General features: G+C 31.0%; 3 protein-coding genes across 6 annotated transcripts in view; 2 read left to right on the forward strand and 1 right to left on the reverse strand.

Annotated features, from left to right (window-relative positions):
• LOC131668571 (dipeptidase 1-like) overlaps positions 1-13,278 on the reverse strand; it is a 203,701-nt gene that overhangs the window by 60,345 nt on the left and 130,078 nt on the right. The window lies entirely within an intron of this gene.
• LOC131668573 (choline transporter-like protein 2) lies at positions 910-3,172 on the forward strand. 2 transcript variants are annotated; one of them, XM_058942854.1, is made up of 7 exons: positions 910-1,155; positions 1,223-1,348; positions 1,403-1,511; positions 1,598-1,897; positions 1,961-2,257; positions 2,335-2,608; positions 2,689-3,172. In XM_058942854.1, the coding sequence occupies exons 1-7, from the start codon at positions 1,137-1,139 to the stop codon at positions 2,884-2,886; spliced, it is 1,323 nt and encodes a 440-aa protein (XP_058798837.1). In that variant the 5' UTR covers positions 910-1,136; the 3' UTR covers positions 2,887-3,172. The 2 variants fall into 2 exon arrangements, with proteins under 2 accessions (XP_058798837.1, XP_058798836.1); XM_058942853.1 differs by having other exon boundaries at positions 1,223-1,511.
• LOC131668574 (choline transporter-like 2) lies at positions 6,884-9,034 on the forward strand. 2 transcript variants are annotated; one of them, XM_058942855.1, is made up of 7 exons: positions 6,884-6,954; positions 7,227-7,352; positions 7,415-7,523; positions 7,602-7,904; positions 7,979-8,275; positions 8,350-8,623; positions 8,688-9,034. In XM_058942855.1, exons 1-7 carry the CDS (start codon positions 6,936-6,938, stop codon positions 8,913-8,915), a joined length of 1,356 nt encoding a protein of 451 aa, XP_058798838.1. In that variant the 5' UTR covers positions 6,884-6,935; the 3' UTR covers positions 8,916-9,034. The 2 variants fall into 2 exon arrangements, with proteins under 2 accessions (XP_058798838.1, XP_058798840.1); XM_058942857.1 differs by having other exon boundaries at positions 8,350-8,488; positions 8,574-9,034.

The following is a 13,278-nucleotide window of genomic DNA, read 5'->3' on the forward strand; positions in this document are numbered from 1 at the left end:
TTGGACGGGTCATGAGCGATTCTGCGTGATGCGCGCTGACACGAGTCAATTTCAATTATAATAAAGAATCAAACGAGACGTTGAGATCCTCAAATTTTAAATTGTTCAGTTAGGAAAACTGCACCCGTGTGCGAAAGCCGCTGTCCGTCAAGCTCGAATAAGCATGCGCATCGCCAGAATTGATGTTAGCTTGCGAATCAAACCAGCAGATCGGAAACGTGTATTTCCGAATCTCACATCGAGATAAAGACTCGAAGGTTGAAAAAGTTGAGAGCGGGGGCCGTGGGCCCCCCTCGAAAACCAATCGTGAAACGTGACGCGAGCAGGACAGCAGGCTGAAAAACACCAACATTGGCGGCAAAGCGAAAATAAGCAACGCCCCACGGCCCTTGAGCCACGAGAGAAGAAAAAATTAACGGGAAAGCGGGAGAGGGAAAATCACATGCCTCTTTTTTGACTCGCTCAGCGGATTCGGGCAGAACCGTTCGACCTTTCGCCTAGGCAAGTTAGCGCCGTTTTTCTTCGTGCGATAGTTGTTCGCAGCTACTTGCGGTTTTCCTCACCTTATAAGAAACCTGTGAACCACCTCTGTACCTAGCGCTAATTTTATCTTTGTCTTATTGATTGTGTTTGACTTGTGTTTTTCTGTAATAAATCTTAATTCACCTTTTACCGATTTGTCGTTTCACTCCTCAACCCGAACAAGAGCTGAAAATCATACGTACAGGCTGTTATTACTTAGAAATATAACTAAAAAATGATATTACTCGTTGAATGAACCAGAATTTAGCAACAATTGCAAATATTTTTTAGCTGGTTGGTAGCAGTATGTGAACTCCCTAAAAGGATAATCGATACAACGAAGGTTAAACAGCCAGAAGTCCCCTTGGCGCCAAGATTCTTCCCCTCGCTAGAGAATCTGGGTTTTCCTTGCCAATACAGTAATATCTACGTAGACATGAAATGGGTCCGTGTAGACATCCAAGCTCTCTTTACATCTAGTTGTTGGCTCAGTTTTCTCTACGCAGTCGAGCTGTTCACTTCGCGAATTTCTACAGTAGCTCTGGTGCATACAGTAATCTATTTATTTAAATGTTAATGTTTTGAACTACTAGCTTATATATAGCCCATACAATATGCAGACGAAAATTCAAAGTAAGTAATAAATAACTATAGATTACAATATTCAAAAGGACGACTTACGTACTACTGCAATTTACAGATACAGTCGTATTGAATCACACACTTCACGTGAATCCTATACAGGAAGATCGCAAGCCTACTAATTCACTATTCATTTTCATATTTTCACTAATATTTCTTGTTTGGTTCAGTGTCAGCATACAAGGTATCGTTGATTTACAACTTCCTTTTTATTGCAATAACAGTCAAAATTTTTTAGCTCTAGCCTATCCTATGCATATTGATCGATTTGAGGATGAACACAAACATGCAATTATTCAGAAATATAGAATTGATACTCAAAATCAGATTGAAGAGCTTGAGATCAGGTAAATTCTTTTTCATACTACAAATTTAAAAAAAAAGTTATTCGCTTTGCAATTTAGAAATTATCTTTATTTAAATTCAATTTCAGATTCGATGGTCGATTTATATTTTACAGCGTTGTTAGCGCATCAGTAGCCATTATTTATATGTATTTGCTAACTCAAACGATAAGCCGATTTATGATTTATTTATCAACGATATTATTAATTATTGGATTGGTCGTATATGTCGTAGTTAGTCTGATAATAGCTATTCCATTTGATCACATCCACAGGATTATATTATTTTCGTTTTCATTAGTTTATTTATTGTATCATTCTATAGTTCTTATGTGCCTTCAAAAAATCGGATTCAAAACGATAACTGATATAATCAAAGACTCTTGCAGGTAATATCTTGAACGCATATTATCAATAATAAAATAATAATACATGTCTATATTCACTTTCAGAGCAGTAATACTATGTCCTTCAATAATAATTTTCACATGTATAATGTCTGCGATAATTATTCTAGTATTTGCATTTTCACTTTACATCTTTAAATGCATAGCGTTGTCTAATAATGACTGTTCCCACATCATAGCTTATTGCTGCGTGGATATAATTGGCGGAATCATCATCGTTTCTTTCCTCATTAATTTCACCCAAATAGCAATTTCTGAATATACAATCAATTGGTTCTGGACTGATGATAAAAATTTAGTTACGCATAGCTTCATCAGTAGCAGCATCGAAAAAACAATAGGGTACAGTCAACAAGTTAGAATTTATTACTCAAATATAAAATTAATTGAATTTTATAACATAATTATTTCGTATTCAGATATCATATGGGTACAGTAGCGTTTGCATCAATACCGCTATTGCCTAATATTTGTGCAAGCTTCCATGTTTGCACCTGCCAATACGAGTCAGACGGAGTGATAAAAAAAGAAAATATATTCATAAGATTCATAAGTCAGATCGCTTTGATATTTTATATAAAAGATTACGCTCTCATTCACACTTCGATCTATGGATTTGACTTTTCTAACTCGGCAGTGGCGGCTATTGCCCTGGTGTCGGAAAATGCATCATTATTTTTAGCGGCGACAGAGGTGCGCAAGTTGTTAAACAACATTTATAAATATCACCAATGTGAGACTGCATTTAAAGTGCCTATTTCTCTCATTCTTAGATATCTAATCTGGTGCTGTTGGTTGGTGCTGCAGTTGCCACAGTACCATTCGCAATTGAGGATCATCCGTACTTAGCGCTATACTCGTTTCCCCTGCCGTTTTTTATACTACTTGTGACCGCAATACGTGCATTGCTAGTAAATAAAATGATAATTCAGAGTACTTCAGAAATTTTAAAAGAAAAACTTGAAGTGTAATCGCCTTGGACGTATATATATTATCAAATGTGTTAATTCGTAGTCGCATTGCATTAATATCAAATCAAAACTTGCATTTATACTTCACATATTTGATATTTAAGTAATGTTATCTGCGGTAGCTGATTGATGGATACATATTTTCGTTATTTTGACTAAATTTAAAATACTCTGTAGTCTAGTTTTATAAAACAAACACAATAAATAAAAAGAAGAACATTATTGTTGAACAAAAAAAATTAATTGCATATGTAAAATTTACTTTTATAATGTACGAATGCTTTCACAAATATTAATAAAGGGATAACACATATACACTGACTCATGCAAGAGAACCTCATTTCAAATTTATTCTCAACATTTTCCTTCAAAATTGTTTATCATTCAGTTAGATAAGATACAAAGAGTACATAAATAATTGAAATGACGAATGTTAAATAGATTAGGGTCGATTGGCGCGAGGGCTCTCCCCCTCGAAAGAATCTCACTTTTCCTACAGCCAATACAAACATTTTAACTAAACTAATGTTGGTCTAAACAGACATTTTGCTGGACATGTCACTCCTGTGTAAGTAGTCAAATGGTTAAGTACGAAGTTTTGTCACTGTACATTCAGTATCTTACAATTATCGCAAACGAATTTTTACAACTAATGTAATTTATGAAAACTAGTTTAATTACCAACTGTTTACTACTATGGTGACTTTAACAATAAGTGACTACTATACGTATATAAACATGTTTGTAATCATATATAACTGCTATTCCCTCCCGTAGGCTTTTGTGAATTAACGTATTGATTACTTGATGTATTGCACAAATGCTAAATAGACGTGATCTCAAATGGCGTCAGGATTCTTCCCCTCGCAATAATCTGGATTTTTCTGCGATCCAATACGAAATTCTAGTTGAGCGATGCAGATTGACGTATCTTATTCGAAATTGTTAGTTTTATACGAGTAGTCCAATGATTCAGTATGATGTTTCATTCATGTATAGTTTTAGTATATTACTGATAATTATTGTAAATAAATGTTGATCAATACTTATTCGACAATATACAAAAATTTTCGAAATCAAATTATAATCTTGAATTCAAGTAAGATCATATTCGATTTTCAATGAATTTTATTTAAATCTTTTTCGACCATTGGCAAAATTTCTTTTGTATGATAGCCCATCACTGTAGAGTTTGAAATTACTCAAAATTGATTCCACTTTGGATGACAAATATAAAAATACGAATCTCGATAACAATCAACATCGGCCTACACTAAATAATGTTTCTGATTTAGCCATGTTACACATGCATATCTATATACTTCGATCCACTGAATATAAGTTCGGTTTGAGAACTGCTTTATTATCCTTTAGTTGATTAATTAAAACAACTTAATAAATTAAAACAACTTTAACTTAAACTAATGGAAAACCGAACAACCAAGATTTTACAAGTTTTATATGCAAACAGTTGAAGGGTGATCGGGAGCAATTCTAGTACTAAGTAACAAAGGTAATAAAATTATTCGGTCTTACGAACTCACCCTAAAAATTATAATACTAGATTCGTAAATAAAATCAGTATTTGAAATTTTCTGGATCCGGCACAGTAGACTCCGCACGTAAACTATATAAAAGAAAAATGAAAGACTACAAATGCTCCGCTTCTCATTATATTCATTTGTATACTTTTCATTTAGCTACAGATGAATGTTAAAGATAAATCATAATGATATTTTTTATTTTATTTGTATAAATTAATGATATCTTTCCTCAGTCATAAGTAATGAACCAAAACTTTCATTCTACATCGCTAAAATATTTAATCCAAGATCAGAATTACAATTATATCCAAAGTAGGTTTTGATTTGCTTTCAATAGAAAACATCTGGCATCTGTATGCATATAATTATTAATAAACGCTTTCTTTCTTGTAATATTAGCTGGGGTTAGGAATTCTCACTACGCATAAATATAAATGGATTCATATCATTCATTTACATTTATATTCTATTGCGATATGAAGGTAGACACGTTATTTACATCCGAATATTCTTTTTGTGTTGTCTAGTAGTTTTAATACCAATCGATGTGATTGCAATACCCCGATCACTTTTAAATTATTAGATTAGCTAATAATCTGTGGATAATTTTCTTAATATTGATTTTAGCCTGTTTAGTTATAATATTTAAGTGTATTTGTGATGTGGAAAAGAAGTAATATTTGAAATAACTAGAGATATTTGTAGGTGAAATTGATTGAATTTATTTATTATTTAAAGTACCAAGATGTTATTTTTCCATTTCAATATTGAGATGTTCAATGTCTCTTATAATTATTCTTATTTTTATTTTTACAATTTACATGAATTTTCTTACAGTATTTTATCAATGTTTTAAAAGTTCACTCATGACAGTTTCAAAGTAGTAATAAAATTACTTTTAATAGTGAATTATTTGCTCGCTGCTACTGCGTTACTATCATAATTTACTTACTCATAAAATTTACTTAAATAGTAATTTCTAGATATGTTATGGGTTAGTTTTGGTCTATATTTGGATTGGTTTATTGGAAAGAACCAAATATATACTCATTGTCTTCTAGATGCAGCCTTAGATGTGGTTTATAGTATTATTAATGTTCTATAGAAATTAATCAAGTATATAATAATCGTATATTAGTTGTATAAAATAGGAATTATTTTATTTATCCAGTTTTCAGATGGGACCAGCAGCTTCTTCATCTATTCTATCAGAACTTTTATATGGTCTTCATATCAGTTTCCAGATATCGACGTCGTAGTAATGGTGACGTTAAACGATATAACTGCTATTACGGCGGCTCACAACTTAGTCTTGCAAAATAACTAGTAATTTTATTTGACAGTTTATATATTAATATTTTGGTTTATTATTCGATAATTAAAAACTGCATAGAGAAGATATTTCTACCTAAATTTTTATTTTTATAATTTCATTATAAAAATATAGTGTACGGAATATTTCTCATAACATTATGAGACATATTCATGATAACATTATGAGTTACATTATGAGAAATATTCCATTTACCATTTACCATTGACACCATTTACATATGAGAATTTACACTTGAAAATATATTCTTTGGTGTGTATGCTTTATTTATTCTTTTTTATAGTACATTGATGACTGCAGTTCAAACATTGTTAGTAAATAGAATCATAATATATTGTACGTCTGAAGCATTAATTGAAGAAGATGATTGCGTGCACCCTGTCTTTGAACTTCATGTATCTCATGTTAGCAGTTTTTGTATTTAGAATGAAAAGAGCAGATAAATGTATTTTGGAAACCAATGAGAGGAATGATTTAAACGATAACTTTTAAACGGTGAGATTAATGAAATGTAATTATACATTTGGTAAAATTTGTTGTTATTTGTAAATTAACTTTATAGAAGTATAAATCTTAAAGCTTACATTTTTATTTAATAGAAGCAATTGGTGATATCAGTGAATTAAATATAAAAAATGTAATAATTATTACATCCTCTCATCCAATCATTTTTAAAAAGCCATTTTATTCAATTGTATTTACTGTAGATAAAAGAATTCATAAGAATTTAGAAAACTTAATATATTAAATTTTGATTATCAAGGCTACAATTTTATATAAATTTACACTAAAACGTCATTCATCTTAAACAAATCATTTCTAAAAGATAAAATAAGCAAATTTTATAATTAATACTATGATAAGCTTAATAAATAATTATATGTTACACGTAACAATTGTTGCAAGTTCTTTTTTCAAGTAACAAAAAGAGTTAGTGGAAGGCAGTCGATACTACCAAGGTTATACAACTAAGAGTCAGAGTTCTTGGCGCCGCAATTCTTCCCCTTCTTTTGGTTATTCCTCAGCGATATAGTAATATCTGCTCAGTTTCAGTGGTACATACAGACATCAAGTCGCTTTTACATCTTCTCGTTTGATCAGTTTAGTGTGTGTCGTCGAGTCGATCACATCGGAGCTTCTACACACTTCCGAAGAACTTTTATCCGTCCACAATGAAAACAAAAGTTCATAGTAAGTAAAATAAAATAACAATAAAGCTTTAGTAATGTACACAAATTATTATCAAATTAATAGTTTCAAATAGTTTCAGAAGTTTAAAAATTATTATGATAATTGAATTATCTGGATCAAATTATATAGAACAAGTATAATATACTATCTCTATCTTCTCGCTTCTTATAATGTGACCGAGATAATCCAACCATTATACTAATATAATGAATAATTATTAGTATTATCTGTTAACTTTTACCAAGCAGCAAATAAAGTGAAAGATTTTATAGGTAATTTGTTAAAACAGCAAACAATACACGTAAATCCTATTCAAGAATATCGGAAACGTACAGATGTAGCTTTTATTGTTATATTTGGAATAATATTTTGGTTTTGGATCAGTATTACATTTCAAGGTATCAAAGTTGCTTGTCACATATATTAAATAAATTTAATGATCGACTTCTAATTCTTTTAGCTCTAGTGTATCCTACAGTATTTGAATTCATAAATGAGTGTGACTTGGATTGTGCTGTCATAGATAAGAAAGGATATATTCTGTTTGATGTTGAAGACATTGAATTGAAGTAGTTATTGACAATTTTTATAAGAAATTTTCAAATTAATTATAGTTTTTTTTTATTAAAATATATTTCTTTGTTTAGTTTTACATGGATTTTTCTATTATGCACCGTGGTTGCTGGTATAGTAGCAATTGTATATATGTTTCTTCTGTTCCAACCGAAAATAGGCTATGCTATAATATACATCGCAGTAATAATACTTTTTTCTTCGATATTCACAAATTTTACAGGAATGATTATGTTATTTAAAGGATACAGTTATACGATCATTATCTTATTTTCACTTTTCTTGTTACTGTATATAGTTTATCAAACAGTCGTTCTTTATTGTTTTGGCAAAGTAGGAGTAAAACCAATACTCAAAATAATTGAAGACTCCTGTCGGTAAGATGTCACATTATCTTTAAATAAATAATTTGATAGAATTATGAAATTGATTAAATTTATTTATCTTTCAGAACATTACTATTTTATCCATCATGTTTATTATTCGTACTTTTTATGTCTGTTTTAATAATTTTGATATTCAGTCTTTCACTTTATGCATTGAAACATATTCCGACATATTACGTACGAAAATCTCACATTGTAACATACTACGCCATAGAAATATTTGGTGCCATCGTTGTTGTAGGATTCATTACAAACTTTACTCAATTAGTAATTTCTGGATTTGTCATTGATTGTTTTTGGACCACAAATAAAAATTTAGTATTAGGGTTTTCTGTTAAAAAAAATATTAAAAGAGCTTTAAGGTACCTACTGTACATTAAACAAATTTCATGATCAAATGTAAATTTCATAACTATTTGCTTATTCTCATATGTAGCTATCATATGGGAACAGTATCCTTTGGATCAATACCACTACTACCAAACGTTTGTGCTATTATACAAGCTTGTTGCTGCGAAAGTGATACTGATGGAATTCCGAAAAATGATAATATTTTCATAAGATTTTTCAGCCAGGTTAGTTTGATAATTAACATAAGAGATTTCGCATTGATACAAACGACAATTTATGGATCTAACTACACGAATTCAATAATAACAGCTATTGATTTAGCATCGCAAAATTCCAAATTAAATTTAGCCGTAATAGAGGTTAGCTGATTTGTTCAGTGCCATGATAAAACAGCATGAAAATAATTTGTATTTTCAATTTTAGATATCCAATGTCATTGTTATGATTGGAATTGTGCTGACAATATTGCCATTTGAAGTTGAAAAACTCTATTTTGCCATGTACTCTATTCCGGTTCCTTATTTCATAATACTGATAACTGCATTTCGTTCATTACTAGTAAATCAGATGATAATGCAAAATACATCGAAACCTACGAAAAGGTTGATAGTTGCACAAAAATCTTCAACGCCACCAATGTATTATGTGTGATAATTGTCTGTGATAGATTTAAAATATAATAATAATAGTTTTGAAAGTACAATACAATATGTTCCACATCTGTATTTTTTAAAGATACCAGTGGTATTCAACATAATTGTTATGTAACAATGAATTCTACAATAAAACATTATATTCTTCTAAACATCTCTGTGAATTTATTCATGAACCTGCACTAAAATTAACCTAAAGAGAGAATAAGGATTCTACACGTTCACGTTGCAATCGTCCATAAAATCTCAGACGCTTATTCGGGTCCTTAAGCAGCTCGATGAAAATCGGTGCGCGTCGTCGTTGTCGTGGGATGAACTTTTAGCCGTTCATTGTCACTGAACATTGAACTTTAACCCTTCTCGCTTCGTTTTCCTTTAGGCGTGTGGACAATTGTGCACGGTTTTATTGTACACATAAATTATTGTGCACAATAACAAGGCACAAATCAGCGTGTATCAATTCTTACGCTATGTTACTGTGCGCAATAATTTTTGTGCATAATAAAATCGTGCACAATTGTCCGCACGCCTTCTTTTGGTTCCTTTATAGCCTAAAAAATTAAGCCCTAAGTGTTTTTTATTCCTACGCAGTCTCGAACAAACAAATTACTTCTTTTTTATTTTCCCAGCATCGTCGTTGGCTTTTGGTAAATTTCATATCTGCGCAAGCTTCGTTCACATGTGAAAGTTTATTAAAAAGCTCTTTTAGTTGCAACATTAATTTCCAAGAAATAATGTCAAAAAGACTGTTTGCTGTGATCGTTACGACGCCTTGATTAGCTCATACAGCAGACAATGAATGAATGGCAATATAAAGCGACTTAATAATAATTGAATTGCCACCACATAGATGACAGCTTTAAACGCACCGAGAATTTCAGATCGGACCTTGGCTTCTCTTCTTTGTTTTCTATCGTGGTACGCCCCGACCTTTTGTTTCTGTGAGTTTCATTTGCATTTTAACGCCAACCTTACTTAGTGATACTATTTTTCCTCTACTTTTGTCCGCTGTTCTTTGAAGAAGGTGATGAGCTTTTGCTATACTTTTTCCTTTACAATTTATTAACAATACTTGAGAAAAGGTATTCAATGTAATTTGTCAGAATTATAATGTAGTCATTTTTAATTAGAAAGTGGAATGCATCAATATTCATGAACACATAAATTTGATTATAAATACATCAGTCAGACTGTTTATCAATTTGTTAAAAAATATTTCTATAAATTTTTTTTATTCTAAACTTTGCAAGACAAAAAGTATACTTAAATAACCGCAGAATATTAAAAATTTTGACATATTAAATAAAGTTATTACTAGTTAATGAATAAATAGAAATATATACAAAGAGGATAAAAGAAAATTGAACGGAAAGAACGCAAGTGATAAAAACTAAAAAAACTAAGTGAATGTTTGCGAAGAGGAAGAAAGAAAAAAGATTGGTCAGAAGATAGGTAATTGTCGAGGTCTGGGAGAAATCATGCCAAAAGTTAGAGGCAGAGACGCCCACCTGCCAACCTCATTTCCCTTTTATCAAAGCTTACCTGAGTCTCTCCTTTGTTACGCCTCGCCCGCGTGCACGCGGGGCGGATTATTTGGTGGAATAACTTACAATTAGTTATTATGCGACACGCGCAACGCTCCAGGAGAAGAAGCTTGACAAGCGCGGCTTCACGAATTCATGATGAGGCGTCTACCTAAATTTCGAGTCTTTTTCATACTCATTTTTCTTCTCTTTTGATGCTATTGAAAATGGAAAAAGCCTAGATATGTCAGCGACGTAATGAACAATTAGATCTTATTACATTTGTCATACTTATCAAACTCCTGGAATATTGCGAATGAAAATATCTTTAGCAAATTCTTATATTCTCATATTTCTTCTATTTCTAGTAAACAATTGAAAACTGAAACAGTTATCGCGATTCGTGATTATTTATGTTGTTAATCTCATATCCAGGCCAATAAACACGCATAAGTGCACCCATCAGTTTTAAGAATTGATGAGTTCGTTTCATACTACAGATGATCATTTATAAATCAATCACTACTAAATATTTAGTCTGCTTAGTTAATAAATCTCATTCCACTCATGAATATATTGAATTTTAATCATTTTACGTTAATATTATTATCATCTTAATAAAAATCCAATGTTTAGGACATATTTATCGACTCAATTATTTAATTCAAATATATTTGGTTGATCTAGTATTAAAATCAAATTTTTGCCCTAACAATAGCATCAATAGAACAAAAACATTATTTTTTTATTCCATAAGATTTTAATTAAATGTTTTCCGTCAGTTGACGACTGTTCCGCTTAACAAATTAAAGACGACAAGCGTCGAGCAATCGACAAAAAACGACAAGGAGTTAGATACATATATATAAAGTGGATAGCGAAGAAGAGATTGATTGAAAGGTCGTTTACTTGTACCTTTAATCGGATCGCTCGACGTTCCTCTCCAACTATCTCGAGAGTAAGTTTCTTGCCGTCTGTCGTGCTCTTTGACATGACTATTTCCATCTTTTTTTCTCGATATTTATATTAATATATAGGCAATACTGGTAAAAATCAAACGGAAAGATTTACTATTCATTCGTCCTAAATTTTTCGTTCAATTTCTGTCTTTTTCGCCGCAGGTCTTTTCGAAGACAAACATTTCCAGAAATAAGAGATTCGATTCTAACTCTCTCTTTTCAGCTATAAATTTGTTACACTGCTTGGTTATGAAAAATGAGAGCTTAGCTAAAAAGCAATTAACTTTTCGGGTTATGGAGTGCTGCTGTTCGACGTGGCACATGGGGATAATGCATTTTACGTTAATCGAGTAGTCATTTTCCGTGGCGCTCCTATCGCTACCGTCGTAGCTCTTTTTGCCGCTCGGCTGCACTCTCGTCATTTTTCGGTAATAGAGGCCTTTCTCATTAGTGTGCTTGTCGAAAAATATGCTGGTTCGACGCTTCTGAAATGCTGATGCCGCACGCGGATGAATAAAAAGAGCTAAGTACTTTAATTGGAATTGGGGGCGGGAGAAGATAGCGACGTCAAAGATAGTGACAGTCAAGCCTACGAAGAGGCTTGATTAAAAATTGTGGTTTTGCTTCAGATATTTAAAAAATTAATATGAGTTGCAATGATTCATTGTGTTTGATTTTGTTATTCGAAAATTGGACGTTCAATTAATTTGTGAATAACTAATATGTAGATGTAGATTATGAATTCATGTATTTCAAAACGTATTCGCAATAACACGAATTATGAGCATAATTCACAAATAGATAATAAGAATATTCCGGTTCTAACAATTTCATTACCTTTTCATAATCAATTCTTCTTTACTTGTCAATCAGCATTTAAGAAGTATAACATTCGTTGTCATATAATTACTGAATCATAAGTTGAATAGCATTATAATGTTAGAAAAAGATAAATATGAAAAATGGTCTGAAAAATGTATTGTTTACAAGGTTAAATGTCAAAGTCTTCAGTAACATATATTGATCAAACAAAAAGAAAACTACTACAAACAATCAAAGAACATGAAAATACTCCGTTAGATAAAATATTGATAAAATATAAATAAATATTTCGTTAGATAAATGTTTGAATGAAAATCCTACACATAAGTTTAATTTTGATAATGTTTAAATCAATGATAGAGAAATTAATAAAAGTAAAAAATGAATTTCTGAATTGGTCTTTATCAATACTCATTGTCACACTGTTAATTGACAGGACACACAGCTTTTAAGTAAACAATTCTAGAGAATTTTTAAATTTATTACAGATAAATAATTTTAAAGGTAATTCCACTAATCTAATTCAAGTTAATCTTTATATGCGTTCAATTCTATAATTCTAGATTTAATATGATTAGATTAATAGTAATGGTTTCATTCCTCTCTTTTATACTGACAACGTTTGACTCTTGATACCTGTTCTTTTAGTGTTGATTTGTCTCTTGTTACATTTAATTATGGTTATCGTTAGGCATTTAGACTTTTAACTAAATAAAATTGTATTTTATTCATACGACAAATATGGATTCGTTCATCACATTCGTCTTTTGATTGATTTTTGTTGTTATTTGAGTGTAATCTGGAGTTGACTTTCCAAAGTTTGAATAATTTTTATTTGTAATTATTATGTAATATGTAAAGTGGCATGAACTACGTTTTCAGTAGATTGGTTAAATACAATATCAAATAGTTCGAAAAATCGTACTCTAGGCATGTTTGTTACCACAGTGGTTTTTGAATAAATTGCAAAATGCTATAACGAATTGAATCCTAAGAAACGTGTTTTTAAATGGCATTAAGTGACAATTTTTCGACATCTGTAATTAAATACTCGAAT

This window comes from Phymastichus coffea, unplaced genomic scaffold, assembly GCF_024137745.1.
Source record: "Phymastichus coffea isolate CEN01 unplaced genomic scaffold, Cenicafe_Pcof_1.1 PCOF00081, whole genome shotgun sequence".
NCBI lineage: Eukaryota > Metazoa > Arthropoda > Insecta > Hymenoptera > Eulophidae > Phymastichus > Phymastichus coffea.

Coding starts and splice junctions, on each gene's coding strand:
- LOC131668573 (XM_058942853.1), top strand. Junction 1,898..1,960: donor ATAATCAAAGACTCTTGCAG/GTAATATCTTGA, acceptor ATTCACTTTCAG/AGCAGTAATACTATGTCCTT. Junction 2,258..2,334: donor AGCATCGAAAAAACAATAGG/GTACAGTCAACA, acceptor TTTCGTATTCAG/ATATCATATGGGTACAGTAG.
- LOC131668574 (XM_058942855.1), top strand. Junction 7,353..7,414: donor GATCAGTATTACATTTCAAG/GTATCAAAGTTG, acceptor TAATTCTTTTAG/CTCTAGTGTATCCTACAGTA. Junction 7,524..7,601: donor GTTGAAGACATTGAATTGAA/GTAGTTATTGAC, acceptor TTCTTTGTTTAG/TTTTACATGGATTTTTCTAT.